Here is a 15,771-nt window from a genome sequence, read left to right on the forward strand (position 1 = left end):
CTAACCTCATCACTTTCCATTTAAATGTTATTTGTTAAGGGCTTTTTTTTTAAAAAAAAAAGATATTTATTCAGCGCTCCGTGCCAGCCACTGGACTAAGCGCTGGGACAGCTCTAAGCTCGTCGGTTTGCGGTTTTTAAAAGCTATTTGTTGAGCGCTCTGTGCCAGACACTGTGCTGAGCTCTGAGCTCTAAGGTTTCTATTTAAATGCTATTTGTTAAGCGCGCGGCGCCAATCACTGTAATAATAATAACGTTGGTATTTGTTAAGCGCTTACTATGTGCCGAGCACCGTTCTAAGCGCTGGGGTAGACACAGGGGAATCGGGTTGTCCCACGTTGGGGCTCACGGTCCCCATCCCCATTTTACAGATGAGGTCACTGAGGCCCAGAGAAGTGAAGTGACTTGCCCACAGTCACACAGCTGACAAGTGGCAGAGCGGGGAGTCGAACTCACGACCTCTGACTCTGAAGCCCAGGCTCTCTCCACTGAGCCACGCTGCTTACTGAGGGCCAGCACGACTATAAACTAATCAGTTTCTTAAATATCTGTTAAGCGTGATGTTCTAACCACTGTGCCAAGCGCTAGGACAGGGAGAGGCTAATCGGTTCTATTTGTGAAGGCCTTGGTGCCGTATTAAGCGCCAGGGCAGCTCTGAGCTAATCAGTTGTTTTTATGGCGTTTCAGGGTTTCACCTGACCCAGGCCCCGTACCGGAAGCCCGGGCCCGGGAGTCCCAAGGTCGTGGGCGCTAATCCCGCCTCCGCCACTTCTCTGCCGGGTGACCTTGGGCCAGTCACTTCACTTCTCTGGGCCTCGGTTCTCTTCGAGCCCCGTCTGGGACAGGGACCGTGTCCAACCCGACTAACTTGGATCTCCCCCAATGCTTCTTCGTACAGCGCCGGACCCGGCGTTTGCCGTAGCGTTGCTCGCTCCCAACCACCAAGTACAGTCCTCAGCCCTCATTAAGCGCTCCATGCGTCAAGGCATCTGTGGAGCGCTTTCTGTTCTAAGGGCTGGGGTGGATACAAGCTAACGGGGTTGGACGAGATCCGTGTCCCACGTGGGGATCGCAGTCTTAAATAGTACCATCGGGTTGATGGAGATGCCCGAGCCACAACACGCTCAAGTGTTAATAATCAGGGTATTTGTGAAGCGCTTAGTTTCTGCCGGCCGCTGTGCTAAGCGCTGGGGTGGATACAGACAGATCGGGTTGGACACGGTCCCCGTCCCGTATGGGGCTCGCGGTCTCCATCCCCATTTTACAGACGAGGAAACCGAGGCCCAGAGAAGCTAAGGGACTTACGAGAGGTCACACAGCTGACAAGTGGCGGAGCCCACATTAGAACCCCCGACCCGTCACCCACCCTTCTCTCCACCAGCTCCCCAGTTCTTCATCTCTCCCAATTAGTCTCAATGACTCTCCCCTCCCTTGAAAGCCTTATCTGAAGGCCCACCTCCTCCGAGAGGCCTTCCCTGACTGCACCCTCCTTTCTTCCTCTCCCACTCCCATCTGCGTCGCCCCGACTCACTCCCTTTCTTCATTCCCCGCCCCGCACCCCTTAGGTCCACATCCCTCATTGCTTTCTTTCTCTTAATGTCCGAGTCTCCCCCTAGACCGTCAGCTTGTTGTGCGCAGGAAACGTGTCCGGCACCGTACGAAGCGAGCGCTCAATAAATACGACTGAACGCATTTTGGCCGTGATCTGGAACTGGCTACCCTGCAGCCTCTGCCGGTCCCCGAGCACCCGCCTCCACCGCCCCCCTGCCCCCGTCTAAGCGAAAGAATCCCAAGGGGACGAAGGGAAGGATCCCGCGTCCGAGGTCCCCCCTCCCCGGCCGGGCCCGCCGGGACTCGCTCCGACACCGCCGGCTCCTCCGGAGGACTTTTAATCCGAGTCACCGAAGGGTTCGATCAGAGCTTAACAGAGTTCCAAAACCAAAGCCCCCCAAAGGTCCCCAGAGCCCCCCCCGAGCCGGCTCCCGCCGCCCGCCCCGTCCCCGATACAGAAAAAGGCGATGTAGAAAGTGAGCGATATTCTCCGTCCGTCGGATCGAGCGGTAGAAACGTGAACAGCTGCAGTCGGACCCGCCAAGAGCAATCTGATGATCCCGGGAGGGGTCGGACACCCGCGTCCCCGCCGGTGCCCGAGATCCCCGACGTCGGGGAAAAGGGTCAGGCCCCGCCCCGACCCCGGCCCCGCCGCGAGCGGAGGCCGACGGTGGCCCCGATCGGCCGGTGAAGAACGTCAGTACGAAAAACTGCCCCCGCCGCCCTCCTTCCCTGATGCCGCGTGAGGTTTCCTGAAGTGGTTTCCAAAAGTGCCCGCCGCCCGCCCGTCCGGCCGCTTCCCCCCGGCCCCCCGAAACTGGGGCTAAGAAGGCTTTTTCCTCTTGGCGCAGCCTCGGCCGAACCAGCCCCCCAAGACGGGGGCCGGGCCGAGCGGGGCCGGGCGCTCCTCCGGCCGCTCTCCGGACCCGGCCTCCTCCGAGCCGCGCGGGGCCACCAGGGCTTTGCGGCTGTGAGTCCCTTCTTCGCCGGCCCGGAGCGGGGTGGCCAGGGAGAAGATGGGGTCCTGGCACCTACCGGAAGGACGACACGACGGTTGGCGGGGAAGGGGGAGGAGGGGATCGTGGGGAGCGTCCCTTACCGCCGGGCCGGCCCTTCATCCTCGGGCGGGCGGGCGGGCGGGCGGGGGAACTTAATAACCATGATGATCACCATCGAAATGACTGAGGAATCTCTTAAGCGCCTACGTGCCCGGCCCCGTACTGATCGCGGGGCAGATCTAAGGCGATTGGGTTGGGACCCACAATCCCCTCGCCCCCTCCCACCTCACCTCGCTTCTCCAGCCCGGCCCACACGCTTCGCTCCTCTAATGTCGACCTTCTCCCCGCACCTCGATCACGTCCACCTCGCCGCCGACCCCGCGTCCCGCCCGGACGTGGCCCGGAACGCCCTCCCTCCTCAAATCCCACAGACGATGACTGCCCCCGAGCCCTCAGAGCCTTATCGAAGGCCCATCTCCTCCGAGAGGCCTTCCCTGACCGCACCCTCCTCTCCTCTCCTCTCCTCCCGCTCCCTTTCTTCATCCCTCCCTCCCGATCCCTCATCTATTTCTTTGGGTTGCTGCCTGGCTCCGGGCCCCTCTAGGCCGTGAGCTCGTTGTGGGCAGGGAACGTCACTGGGCCGCTAGGCCCGGGCTCGAGCCACTGCGCCACGCCGCTTCTCTGCAAAATGGGGATTCGACCCCGGCTCTCCCCCCTACTTCGACTGGAAGCTCGCCGTGGGCGGGGAACGTGTCTGGCACGCTGTTCTACCGTCCCCTCCCGAGTGCTTCGTACAGTGCTCCGCGCACAGCGAGCGCTCAGGCAATACGACCGGCTGGGAGCCCCGCCCGGGACCCGACGGGCCCGCGCCTACCCCGGCGTTCAGTACAGCGCTCGGCACACGGTGAGCGCCTAACGAATCCCGCCGCGGTTACTGCCTCCCGAACCGGGGCCCCTCCCCGGCTCCGGAATCCCAGGAGGGATCGAGACCGCGCCCGGAGACGCCGGTCTCCTCGGGGCCGGGCCTGCCCTCACCTGCCGTAGCGGGGGATGTCCAGGCCCAGGTCGCTCATCAGCAGCCTCATGACATCGTCGCATTTCCCATGAACCTTCAGGGCGGCCAGGTCGTCCTTCGGGGTCCACTGAGGGCAGGGCGGGGCGGGGCAGGACGGGAAGTGAGGGGCGACGCCGCCCGCCCCCGCCCACCCCGAACCCCGCGGGGGCGTCCCAGCCCAACCGCCCGGTGAGGAGACCCACGGATCGGGGGACTCGTTACGACCGGGGTAGGTAGAAGACCTCGGGGCCCCACGGGCTGAGCGAGGAGGGAGGACGGGGACCGAAGCCCCATTTTGCAGACGGGGAAACCGAGGCCCGGAGGAGCCGACCGACCCGTCTCCCGGCAGACGAGGGGCAGGGCCGGGATGAGAACCCACCGCCTTCTGGCTCCCGGGCCCGGGCTCCACCCGCGAGGCCGTGCCGCTTCTCACGGGTTCTCATCCCGGCTCCGCCACGCGACCGCCCCGTGACCCCGGGCGAGTCGCTTCGCTTCCCCGGGCCTCGGTGACCTCATCCGTAAAATGGGAATTAAGAACGTGGGGGACGGCGGCCGTGTCCAACCTGACTCTACCCCGCTGCTTCGAGGGGCGCTTGGCGCGTAGTAAGCGCTTAAGAAAATACCATCATCATCATCATCAGCTCCATCTGGAAAACGGGGGGTCGAAGACCACGGGCCCGACCAGCTTGTCCCTGCCCCGGCGCTTAGCACGGTGCCCGGCACACGGTGAGCCCTTAGGTACCTCCCCCCCCCCCCGGAGAAATAAAAGGGCCCAATACAGCAGGGGGGCCCCGGGTCGGCGCTTCGGAAATGGCCGGCGACCAACGGGGGATCCGTCCTACCCGTTTCCAGGGGGACACCCGGCACCCCGGATCCCGCCCCTCCGATTCCGGGTCGCCGTCCGGCTCGAGGGCCCGGGGGCCGGGGAGGGAGGGGCGCGGCCCCGTCTCGGGTGGCTACCTGTAAGTTGACGATGTAGAGCCTGGGCCGCCGGCTGGGGGGCTTCGTCATGCACCAGAGGCGGGGATATTTCTTCAGGACCTGGCGGGGCGGGCGGCCGGAGGCGGCCGGGGGTCAGCGGGCCGGCGCCGGCTGCCCGCCCCCCCCCCCCCCGGCCCCCACCCCCCCGGGTCCGCCGCCTCCGGCCGGGGGGCAGGGGGGGGGGTCACCTTGAGGCTGGAGCCCAGACAGAGGATGGCGTCGGCGCGGGCGGCGGCCTCGGTGGCGGCCTCCCAGTTGAGGGGCGGGCCGGGGGCCCCGCGCTCGCCGAAGTGGACGATGCTGTCCCGCAGCGGGGCGCCGCACTTGTGGCAGGCCCGGCCCGTGTGGTGGCGGTGGAGGGCGGTGCGCTCCGTCACGTCGAACACCCTGACGTACTCGCGCGGCGGGGAGCACGACCGGCACACCTGCGCGGGACGGCGGGCTCAGGCCGGGCGGGCGTTCCGGCCGGGCGCCGTCCGTTCATTCGCTCGTTCGTTCCTATTTACGGAGCGCTCGCTAGGTGCGGGGCGCTGGACTGAGCGCTTGGAATATACCATTTGGCAACAGACGGAGACAATCCCTGTCCGAAAACGGGCTCCGGGGGGGCCGCGGCCCCCGTCCCGCAAGGGGCTCGCGGTCTCCAACGCCGTTCTGCGCAGCGGGTCGCCGAGGTCCGGATTAGAACTCGTGACCCCCCCCGACTCCCGGGCCCGGGCTCTTCCCGCTAGGCCTCACTGCTGCTTCTCGTCCGCGTGAGAAGAGATGGGACGGTCGGTGAGAGAGGCGGGCTCGGCCTAGCGGGTAGAGCCCGGGCCCGGGAGTCGGAAAGACCCGGGGTTCTCATCCCGGCTCCGCCGGGTGACCTCGGGCAAGTCCCGTCACCTCTCTGGGCCTCGGTGACCTCGTCTGTAAAATGGGGATCGAGACTGGACCCAACCCGATTCGCTTCCGTCGACCCCGGCGCTCGGGACGGTGCCTGGCACGTAGCAAGCGCTTAACGGACGCCACCGTCGTTCACAGCGTTACTACAACCCGGCGATGTAGCCGACGCATTCCCCGCCCACATCGAGTCTCCGGTCTAGAGGAGGAAACCGAGGCCCGGAGGCCTGAGGTGACAGGCCCCACCGGCGCTCAGAAGCCGGGCGGGCCGGGCGCGGGCCCTCTCCCCGGGGGCTCACCTCGATGTACATGTTTCCGTGGAGCTCCGAGAGGGCCGTGCGGGGCAGGCCGCTTCGCAGGTGGAGCCCATCGCAGTTCTGAGACACCACGTGCTGTACCTTCAGAGGGAGGGTCGGGGGCGTGAGGCGGCAGCGAGGCCTCACTGCGCGCAGAACGCCGGACTGAGCGCTCGGGAGGGGACGGCAGAACGGGCGCGAGGCCGATAACAACTTGGGGGCTCATAAAGACGTCCCGCCGCTGGGGGCCCGGGCCCCGATCAGGCGTCGGCGCGTACCGAGCGGCCGAGGGTGGCGCCCGGGCGACTACTGCAGCGTCAGAAGACGCGATCCCCGCCCTCGGGGGGCTTTCGGTCTGACCGGGGCGACGGAGAGGGAGTCGCCCGAGTAGCACGGGGAAGGCCGAGAGGACCCAAGCGTTCGGGTGGGGCGGGGGTGTTACGGCGGCGGTCGGGGGCGAGGGGACGTCGAGGGGCGGAAGGACGTAGCCGGGCCCGTCTCCCCCCCGGCGCCGACCGCCTGCTGCCAGGGTGGCCGGGTCTCCCGTCCGGGGCCCGGCCTCGCCGTTCCCGGCTCTCACCAGCTTCCGCTCGTGCAGGCGGGCGATGCACATGTGGGTGAGGGTCGGCTCCGCCTCGCTCAGATCCGCCGCCCTGCCGGACGCAAGGGGAGACATGAGGTCACGGGGTGGGCGCCGCCCGATTCGGGCTCCCGGGGGATCCCTCCGCTACTTGGGAAGGCCGGTTCCCGCGCTGGCTCCCGGGAAGGTCCCGGTTCCCTCCCCGGCCGGGGCTCTCGGTCTGAGGGGGGAGGGCCCGATCTGCGGGTCAGGAAGCGGGCCCACAGAGGATCGGAGACTGGCCCGGGGTCGCCCGGCGCGGGGGATGACTAGACCCCGGGTCGCCTGCCTTCCCGCCGCCGTGCCTCCCTCCCCGCCGGGCCGCCCCGATCCCGGACGGGGTCCCCGTCCTCTGCCGGGGCGGCGGGAGCCGGGAGCGGGCGCCGCCTACCTGATGTCCCTCCCCTTCTGAAGCAGCGTCCACACGCCGTTAGGGCCCCGGTAGTCCGGAATGGAGGCCGCCTGCGGGGCCGAGAGACACGGCGTGGATCGGCGGGCCCCGCCGAGCACCGCGCGGACGACCCGCCGCCGTCGAGGCCGACCGAGACGGCCGACCCCCGGGGCCCCACTCGCAAGGAGCTCCGGGGCCAGACGGGAAAAGAGACTACACAGAGGAGGAAACGGGGAAGCAGCGTTGCCTAGCGGCCCCGGCTTCTGATCCGGGCCCCGCCACTCGTCTGCTGGTTGGCCTCGGGCCGCTCGCTTCGCTTCTCTGGGCCTCAGTTCCCTCAGCGGGAAAATGGGGGTGGAGACTGTGAGCCCCACGGGGGAAAGGAGCCGAGTCCAACCCGATCGGCTTGTGGCCACCCCGGCGCTTAGTACAGCGCCTGCCACGCAATCGGCACTTGACCGATACTACAGTTATTACCGTTATCGTTAGCAGCGTTAAACGGCAGAGGATGAGGCGGTGGCCATTTTATTCACGCCTCTCTTCCCCCTCTGGACTACAGGCTCACTGTGGGCGGGGAAGGCGTCTGCTTACTGCCTGTCGGACTCTCCCAAGCGTTCGGCGCGGTGCTCCGCACACGGTCAGCGCTCGCTAAACGCCAATGAAATGATCCGTCCAAGGTCACGCGTAGACGTGACCCCTGCCCTCAGGGAGTCTCCAATCTAGCGGGAGGGGGAGACTGACCCCTCGACAGGTTAGAGGCGGAGAGGGGAGGCAAAGGAGTGTAAAGGTTGGGAGACTGTGGGAGTGGAGGAGGGGGACGAGAAGCAGGAAAACCCGCACCTCCCCCCGCCCTACCGTGCTGATCCCGGCGCCCGTGTAGATGATCAGATGCTTGGCGTTGCGCACGGCCTCGGCCAGCTCCCCGACCTTCCTCCTCAGCTCCTCGGGGTCGTCACACACCTGAGGGCCGGGGCGGGGGAAGGAGCCGGTCACCCCCGGGGTCCCCCCGCGGCCGGAACCGGACCAGAGTCGCGGAGGAAACCCGGCCCGTGGGACTCTCCCCGTCGAGTCTGGGGACGAAGTGGGACAACCTGATAACCTTTATCTATCCCACCGCTTTGAACGGTGCCCGGCCCGTAGTAAGCGCTTAAGAAATACCCTCGTCGTTCTTATCTGGAAAACGGGGATGAAGAGCGGGAGCCCCTCGTGGGACAGCCTGATAACCTTTATCAATCCCGGTGCTTAGTCCGGTGCTTGGCACGTAGTAAGCGCTTAACAAATGCCATCGTCATTGGTATCGGTACCTGGGAAATGGGGACAAAGAGTGGGAGCCCCGCGTGGGGCCACCCGACGACCTTTCTACCTAGTCGGTGCTTCGAACGGTGCCTGGCACATAGGAAGCGCTTCCCAGATGTCGCAATTAGAATTAGCGGGCAATAACGACGACGGTGGTATCTGTTAAGCGCCGTTGTAAGCGCCGGGGCGGACTCCCGCGTCATCGGGTTGTGCCTCGTGGGGCTCCCGGTCTTCGTCCCCATTAGACAGAGGAGGGAACGAGGGCCCAGAGAATCGTAACGACAACGTCGGTGTCGGCGAAGGGCTTAGTGGGTGCCGGGCACCGTTCTAAGCGCCGGGGTGGCCGGAGAGAGGGAAGCAGCGTGGCTCGGTGGAAAGAGCCCGGACCGGGGAGTCAAGAGGTCAGGGGTTCGAATCCCGGCTCCGCCACTCGTCAGCTGGGTGACTGCGGCCGAGTCACTTCACTTCTCTGGGCCTCGGTGACCTCATCTGCAAAATGGGGATGAAGACTGGGAACCCCACGGGGGACGACCCGATGACCCTGCATCTCCCCCGGCGCTTAGAACGGTGCTCTGCACATAGCCAGCGCTTAACGGGTACCAACGTCATCATTATCGTTCGTCCCCATTTGGCAGAGGAGGGAACCTGCGGGCCCGGAGAAGCGACGCGACCGGGCCCCGGTGACCCTGCTGCCAAGGGGCTGCCGGCCCCGGGGCCGGGGGGTCGGGGGGTCGGGTTCGGGGGGCGTCCTGGCCTCCTCCTGGCGCCGCTTGAGCCCCTCCCGGCGTCGGCTGCGGCCCTGCAGCTCCGTCACCAGCTCGTGGCTGTCGGCCAGCAGGCGGCGCTCCTCCGCGCTCCGCTCCGCCGCCGCCTTCTTCAGGATCCGCGACACCTGGCGGCGGCGGGGGGGAAGAGCGAGACACACCCGCGCATGCGCGCGCCTCACCGCCGGCCCTGCGCCTGCGCGCCGGACCCGGATCGGGCCGCTCGCTCGGGGGTCCCGGGGGGAGGGGAGGGGAGGGAGGGGTCCGGCGGGACGGCGGGGGGGGGTCCTACCTGTCGGAGCCGCTCCCGCCGCTGCTCCTCCCGCAGGATCTTGTCCCTCTCGGCCGCCTTCCGCTCCGAGCGGCTCAGGCCGCCGGCGGCCATCGCCGCCCGGAAAAACCGCGCTTCCGCTTCCGCCGGAAGTCCGGGCCCCGCCCCGCCCCCGGGTCCCGCCCCTCCAGTCCCGGCCGCTCCTGCGGAGGGAGGGCGGACTGTGTGCGGAGCGCCGGACTGAGCGCTTGGAAAACCCCAGCGGGAGAGAGAGAGAGAGAGAGAGAGACCCTCCCCACCCCCTCCCCTCCCCACCCCCTCCCCACCCCAACACGCGGGGGGGAGGGGAGGGACCGACCACAAGACACTACAAGCTGGCGCGTCACCAACAGACAAATAGACAAATAGAATTATAGGTGTGGACACATCACTACGAAGCCATAATAATGTCGATATTTGTGCCGAGCACCGTTCGAAGCGCCGAATGACTGAAGTGCCCACTCGGTGCCAGGCGTCGGCCCGAGCGCCGGGGTGGACATTAGATAATGACGTTGGGCGCGGTCCCCATCCCCATTTTGCAGATGAGGTCCCCGAGGCCCGGGGGTGGGGGGGGAGGGGGTGAAGTGACCGGCCCCGGGTCACACGGCAGGCAAGTGGCGGAGGCGGGATTGGAACTCGGGACCCTCTGACTTCCAGGCCGGGGCCACTAGGCCGCGGTGCTTCTCGCGCCGCTACGTACAAACGTGGAGCGGCGCCGCGGGGCAGGAGGCAAAGGGAGGGCTCGATCTGGGAAGGCCTCCCGGGGGAGGGGGCCCCCACCGAGAGCTCCCCCCTGCCCCACCCCCTCCCCTTCCTCCTCCCCCCGCCGGCCCCAACCCCAAGAAGCAAGGCCGGAGGCGGCCTCTCTTTAAAAGGTGTTTATTGGTCATATACAAAATAAAGAAAACCTCATATATCACAAACATACAGTATGTACAGCAATAAATACCCCGGGAGGGGGACGGAGGGGGGCGGGAGGGGGAGGACGACGGGCGGAGGGGGCGGGGGGCGCCGGGCCCACCCCTCCCGGACAATAATTTAGCAATAAATACCGAGCGGGCCTCGGCCCAGCCCGGGCCGCCTCCTCCTCCAGGGTGGGCGAGGGGCCCCCCCAAAACCCACCCCCACAACTCTGGGCTTTCTCCCCTTCCCTTACAAAAAACCCAAAGCCAGTGCCACGGGAGGGGCCGGGGCGGGCCGACCCCCGGGGCCCAAGTGCCGGGGAGACCCTGGCTCCGACTCTCCGGCTCCCCTCTGGGTCGCGGGGGCGGGGGGCCGCTGGGGTCTCCCGTCCGGGGGCAGTTGGGGAGACACCCCCCCCGCCCCCAGCCAACCTTCCGGGGGGCCGAGGCCGCCGGGGGCCAGGCTCGTTCTACCGGGAAGGCGCCCGCTCGCGCGTGGACGGGCCGGTCGCCCCTCGGGGCCGCCGACCTCCCACTCGTCTCCGCTCCTCGCGGGCGGGGACCGCGTCCGTTCCCTCTCCCGAGCGTTGGGGACGGTGCCCCGCGCACGCTAAGCGCTCCCTCGGCACTGGAGACGGTGAGCTCGCTGCCGACGGGGAACGCGTCCGTTCTCCGGTTCCGTCGGGCTCTTCCCGGCGCTCGGCCAGCGCTCGGCGAATGCCACCGGTGCCTCCCCCCTCTAGACCGTAAGCTCGCCGGGGGCAGGGGGCGCGTCCGTTCCGTCGTCCTCTCCCGAGCGCTCGGTCCGGGGTTCCGCAGACGGTAAGCGCTCGACAGACACGGTCGATTGACGCCTCACCCTCTAGACCGCAAGCTCGCCGTGGGCGGGAAATGGGTCAATCCCGTTCTATCGTCCTCTCCCCACCGCTCGGTCCGGCGCCCTGCACGGAGTAAGCGCTCGGTCCGGAGCCCTGCAACACGGTAAGCTTTCAGTCCGGTGCTCTGCGCGGAGTAAGCGCCCGGTCCAGTGCTCTGCACAGAGTCGGCGCTCGATAAATAAGAACGGTCGACGCCCCCCCCCCCGGACCCTAAGCTCGTTGTGGACGGGGAACGGGCCCGTCGATTACTGTCGTCCCCTCCCAAGCGCGGCGAACGCTGGATAAACGGGATGGATGGCGGCCTCCCCCGCCCGCCCCCGTGCCTCTTGTCTGAGCCTCGGTCCCTCCCCGACCACCTGCTTCGCGGTCCCTGGAAACGGACGGGAAGGGAGGGAGAGCGGAAAAAAAAAAAATAGCCAGAAGCCATCCTTCACCGGCTTCTGGAAAGAAATATCGTTGGGTGGCTTCCTTTCGCCAAACCGCAGCCCGAACCGAAAAAAGGTCTAGGAGGTCCCCGACAGGAAACGGGGCCCGTGAGCCCCAAGCCTCCCGCTTCCCGGCTCGCCGACGGGGAAGTCTCCACCCCGCCGCCGCGAGCCGGCGGATCCGGGTTCCGATCCCGCCCCTCCACTCCCCCCCCCCGCCCGTGGGCCCTCGGTCGGGCCGCTTCGCCCCCCGGGGCCTCGGCCTCCTCAACTGTAGGTCGGAACGAGCCCCCCGCCCCCCCCCCATCCTCTTCCACCGACCCCAGCGCCGGGCACGACGTAGCGCTCGTGGGTGGCGGCGGAGGGGGACGGGGGCGAGAGCGGAACCGACATCCCCTTCCGCCGGCCCTTCCGTCGGCGGCCTCCGGCCGGCTGACTCCGCGGGGCTGGGAGGTTCGGGGGGAACTACGGATCGGGACCCTCCCGCACGGTGGACGCCCGGGAGATCGGAAGGAGCCGGGAAAGCGAGAGGGTCCCGGAGGAAAAACCAAGGGCGCGACCCCCGACCCTCACTCCGAAGCCCGCCATTTCCTTTCAGATGGCCTAAGATCTTCGCTTAGTTACGCCGCTCCGCACGCGGCGAGCGCTCGGTAAATACGATCGAACCAACGAGCCTCCCGGCGCCCCGAGAGGGCCGTTCCGGCCCCCCGGGGGCACAGGGGAGGGGGACCGGAGAAGCACGTACGCGTCGGCGGAGCCCGCCCGCCCCCGCCGCCATTCTCCGCGTCGAGGGGCGGCGGAGGCCCGCGCCCGGAGAGCGAGAGACGCGCGCGGAGGCACGGAGAGAGAGCGGGGGACGGGGACGCGCGGAGGGGAGGGGGACGGGGGAGACGACACCCACACGTCCACCCCGCCCTCGCCGCGGGGGGGAGACCGAAGGAACGAGACGGGGGAGAACGCCGGCCGCGGGCCGACGCGACACCTTGCTCCGAGGAAGCTGAGGCGGGGGGCGAGGTGGGGCAGCTCCGCCCCCAGCTCTGAAGAAACAACGGCCCCGATACGACAGGAAGCACAAACCACGTCTGCACATCGTTAGCGGCGGCGGGGGGTGGGGGGGGGGACGCTGGGGGTCCGGGCCCCGCCCCGTCCCTGCCCCGTCCACGATCCGACGCGGGCCGGGTATCGCCCGGGGCGTCGGTCCGCCTCGACGCCCCCGGCCCCGTCCGTCTTAGCGTCCCGTTTTAGGCCCGGAAGCGGCTTCGGGGGCCCCGGTTGGAGCGAGGGGCCCGAGGAGAACCAGGCGGAAACCGAACCGGGCCACGGAGGGGGCGGGTTCCATTCGCTTCCCGGGGATCTCCTTCCTCTCGGGTGAGAGCGGGCCCGGGTTCCGGCGGAAAAGGCCAGACGGGAAGGAGGGGGAGGCCGTTTCAATTTGGCGTCGAATTCCAGCCCCTCCCAAGCCCTTCGCGGGCAGGGGACGCGTCTGTTTATCGTCGAATCGTCCCGTCCCCGGCGCCTGGCACGGCGCTCTGCGCTCGGCAGGCGCTCGATGAACACGACGACCAAGGAAGGAACCCGGTTACCATCCCGGGCGGGACTCGGAGACCTCGTCCCCGGGGCCCCGCCTCCCGGAACGCTCCGGGAGGAGGGGGGCGGCCAGGCCGCCGCTTCTCCTCTTCCCTCAGTGGCCGGTATTTAGGGAGCGCCTACCGCGGGCGGAGCGCTCCACTGAGCGCCCGGGAGAGCCCGCCGACCACCCCCCACCCAGCCGGGGGGGGCTTCCGGAGCGACCCCTTCCCCGTCAGCCCTCCCTCCCGTGACTCTCTGACGTGGACCCGCGGGGCCGCGCCCCGACCCGACGGGCGTCTGGAAGACGCAAAGACCAACGAGGCGGGGGACGGGAGCGGGAAGAGGGCGAGCCGGGACGTTCCGGATCGTAGCCCTCGGCAGGGTCACCGCCCCGAAGGGAGGGGCCGGAGGCCCCCGAGATGGGCAGCGGGAGGTGCCTCCGGGGCCGGCCCCAGCCGCCTCACCCCCCCGTACCCCAAGACCCTCCGGGCAAGCCCTCGCGTGGGTCGCTCGGACCGGACTCGGGGACCCTTTCCGAAGGAAGGCCCCGTCCGTCTTTAACGCGCTCCCCGGAGAGTCGAGGGAGAGGGATCCGTTTCTCCTCAGGCCGCCGCGCCGGATCGGCCCCCGAACTAGGCCCGCGGGTCGTCCGCTCCAACTCCGAGGGGGCCGAACCGCTCCCCGACCCCGACGGCCCCCGGGTGACGGGGAGGGAGGGGGGAGGAAGACGACGGGGGCGGTCCGGCCTTCCCCGCGGGAGGGTCGTCGGGGAGGACCTCGGCCGCGAGCGACGGGGACCGGGGATTCTGAGGCGGGGGAGTCCCGGGGGGCGGGGGGGGGGGGGGGGGGGCGGGAATCCCGGATCCCGACGGGACGGGTGAAGCCGGACCGCCGGGAGGGAGAGGGCCCGACATACGGAACACGGATACGAGGAGTCACACCTACACGTCCAAGGTAGACCAGGAGCACCAGCACGCCACCTTCAAACAAGACCTCACCAAGCACGGACATCACGGTCACCGGCAAAGACGGAAGCGGAAAAGGGCAAAAGAGTAAGTCACTTTCGGTACGATTGCAAAAGAGATATCAAAGGGAACGTGAGGGTCTGCCTCGGGGTTGGTTCGTGGTCTGACTTTTTCTGTTTTTTTGTCTTTTTTGTTTTTTCTCCCAACTCGGTTTTATAAATAACGTCTGATAACTCTGTGTTTATAAAAACTAAACTCCGACAGCCACAAAGAGTCGCTCGTAGGTTTTTGAGAAAGGGTTTTGTTTTTGGTCTTTTTTTTGTTTTGTTTTGTTCCGTTTTTTTTTTTTTTAATCTAGCAAAGTCTCGATCCTTTTGATCCTTTTCCGGGCGAAGGGTCGAATCGTCTTCCCGTTCTTTCGTGTATTTTAAAAAAGACAATTTTTATAAATACTCTGTGGCTCTTTCTTCTTTAGCTTTTAAACTTATATAATTTAATAACCTCTTAAAAGGAACTTTCTCTCTCTCTCTCTCTCTTAAATAAAGGGCTATTTAACCACACAAAGAGGTTGTGTAAACAGTGACACAGGGACCCATCACTAAGACACACTGTACAGCCTTCAAATACGTTCACGACTAGTGATTTTGGTCTTGTTCAGTGCAAAGCGTTAGGCACGAGGGCCGTCGGCCACCGCCGGACCCCCGCGCCCCTCGCGGGGGGGGGGACCCTCCCCCGCCTCCCCCCCCACCGCCGCCGACCCCCGCGCGCCCAGCTCCCTCCCGGGGGGGGGTAGCCCGTCATCTCGCCCCCCCGGCCCTCCCGCCGAGAGAGCGGGGCCCGTCGCCCGCCTCCTCCGGGCCGGGGCGCCGGGGGGCCGGCCGACGTAGCACCGTGGCCGGGCGGGCCCCCCCCCCCCGCAACACCCCGAGAGGGGAGCCGGGGAGGGCGCGGGGAGGGGGGGCGCCGAGGACGGCGGCGGATCCCGCCCTCCCCCGGCCCGGGAGGGGGGAGAGGAGGCCGCCCCGGCCGCACCCACCGACCCCGACGCGCGAGACCGACGACCACACGGACGGGACCCCGGAGACGGGGTCGGGGGGAGGACGGACGACCGGGGGGCGGGGGGGGGGCCGGGGGAGGGGGTTGTGCTTCGCGGGGAGGACGGAGGGCGCGGACGGCGGGGGAGGGCCCGTCTCGCGTCCGGGGCGGACGGTGGACGGACGGGGGCGGGCCCGGGCGCCCCCCCTAGGAGCGGGCGTTCCGTTTTTCGACTTGACTATCGTGATGACGCTGGTGGCGGCCACCTTCCCGGGACCAGGGGCCCGCCGCCGCCGGGCGGGCCGCCGCCGAGGGGGCCGCGGGCCGGGGCCACGGGGCTGCGGGCCACCGTCCGGGCGAAGTTCTGCAGGGCCTCGTACTTGGAGCGCAGGGCGTCCAGTTCCAGTTTCATGCTGGCGTTCTCGGAGGCCAGCTTCTCCACCTCCTGCTGCAGCTCCGCCTTCTGCTTCTCCAGCTCCTCCTTCTGCGTGACCCGCTTGACCCGGCAGCTGGCCGCGTAGCCGCGGTTCTTCAGCGTGCGTCGCCGCTGCTTCAGCTGGATGATCTCCTCCTTGGACAGGCCGCGCAGGTGCTGGTTCAGCTCCCGCACCGACATGGTCACCAGCTCCTCGTCCGTCAGGCTGGTTGCCATTCTCCCCCGGCTCCCGCTTCACCTGGCCGGCCCGGGGGGGGGGGGGGGGGGGGGAGGCGCCGTCAGCCCCGGGCCGGCCCCCTCCCCGCCGGGCCGCCCCCCGCCCCGGCCCCCCGCCCCGGCCCCCCGCGCCTCTCACCTTCAAGGCCTTGTTTCCTTTGCCGGGGGTCGTCATAACCCGGAAGCCGAGGCGGGAGCGCTCTGCGG

At 67.7% G+C, this 15,771-nt stretch overlaps 2 protein-coding genes across 4 annotated transcripts; both read right to left on the reverse strand.

Annotated features, from left to right (window-relative positions):
• Positions 1-1,872: 1,872 nt before the first annotated feature.
• SIRT7 (sirtuin 7) lies at positions 1,873-9,233 on the reverse strand. Of its 3 annotated transcripts, XM_029056788.1 has the most exons (10): positions 9,121-9,233; positions 8,819-8,956; positions 7,624-7,728; positions 6,769-6,839; positions 6,339-6,411; positions 5,762-5,860; positions 4,772-5,008; positions 4,563-4,643; positions 3,584-3,690; positions 1,873-2,581 (listed from the first exon to the last, which is right to left on the reverse strand). In XM_029056788.1, the coding sequence occupies exons 1-10, from the start codon at positions 9,211-9,213 to the stop codon at positions 2,374-2,376; spliced, it is 1,212 nt and encodes a 403-aa protein (XP_028912621.1). In that variant the 5' UTR covers positions 9,214-9,233; the 3' UTR covers positions 1,873-2,373. The 3 variants fall into 3 exon arrangements, with proteins under 3 accessions (XP_028912621.1, XP_028912622.1, XP_028912624.1); XM_029056789.1 differs by lacking the exon at positions 8,819-8,956; XM_029056791.1 differs by lacking the exon at positions 4,772-5,008.
• A 5,823-nt stretch (positions 9,234-15,056) lies between these two features.
• Positions 15,057-15,771, reverse strand: MAFG (MAF bZIP transcription factor G). The gene is made up of 2 exons (XM_029056762.2): positions 15,704-15,771; positions 15,057-15,586 (listed from the first exon to the last, which is right to left on the reverse strand). The coding sequence occupies exon 2, from the start codon at positions 15,562-15,564 to the stop codon at positions 15,151-15,153; it is 414 nt and encodes a 137-aa protein (XP_028912595.1). The 5' UTR covers positions 15,565-15,586; positions 15,704-15,771; the 3' UTR covers positions 15,057-15,150.

The sequence above is a fragment of the Ornithorhynchus anatinus genome, unplaced genomic scaffold, assembly GCF_004115215.2.
Source record: "Ornithorhynchus anatinus isolate Pmale09 unplaced genomic scaffold, mOrnAna1.pri.v4 scaffold_264_arrow_ctg1, whole genome shotgun sequence".
Lineage (NCBI taxonomy): Eukaryota > Metazoa > Chordata > Mammalia > Monotremata > Ornithorhynchidae > Ornithorhynchus > Ornithorhynchus anatinus.

Bases quoted from the DNA above. Each gene is read 5' to 3' on its own strand.
- SIRT7 (XM_029056788.1), bottom strand. From the start codon at position 9,213: ATGGCCGCCGGCGGCCTGAGCCGCTCGGAGCGGAAGGCGGCCGAGAGG. The intron at 8,957-9,120 runs GTAGGACCCCCC...CGCCGCCGCCAG, and splicing joins GGCGGGAGCGGCTCCGACAG to GTGTCGCGGATCCTGAAGAA. The intron at 7,729-8,818 runs GCCAGGACGCCC...CCCGGCCCTCAG, and splicing joins TCAAGCGGCGCCAGGAGGAG to GTGTGTGACGACCCCGAGGA.
- MAFG (XM_029056762.2), bottom strand. From the start codon at position 15,564: ATGGCAACCAGCCTGACGGACGAGGAGCTGGTGACCATGTCGGTGCGG.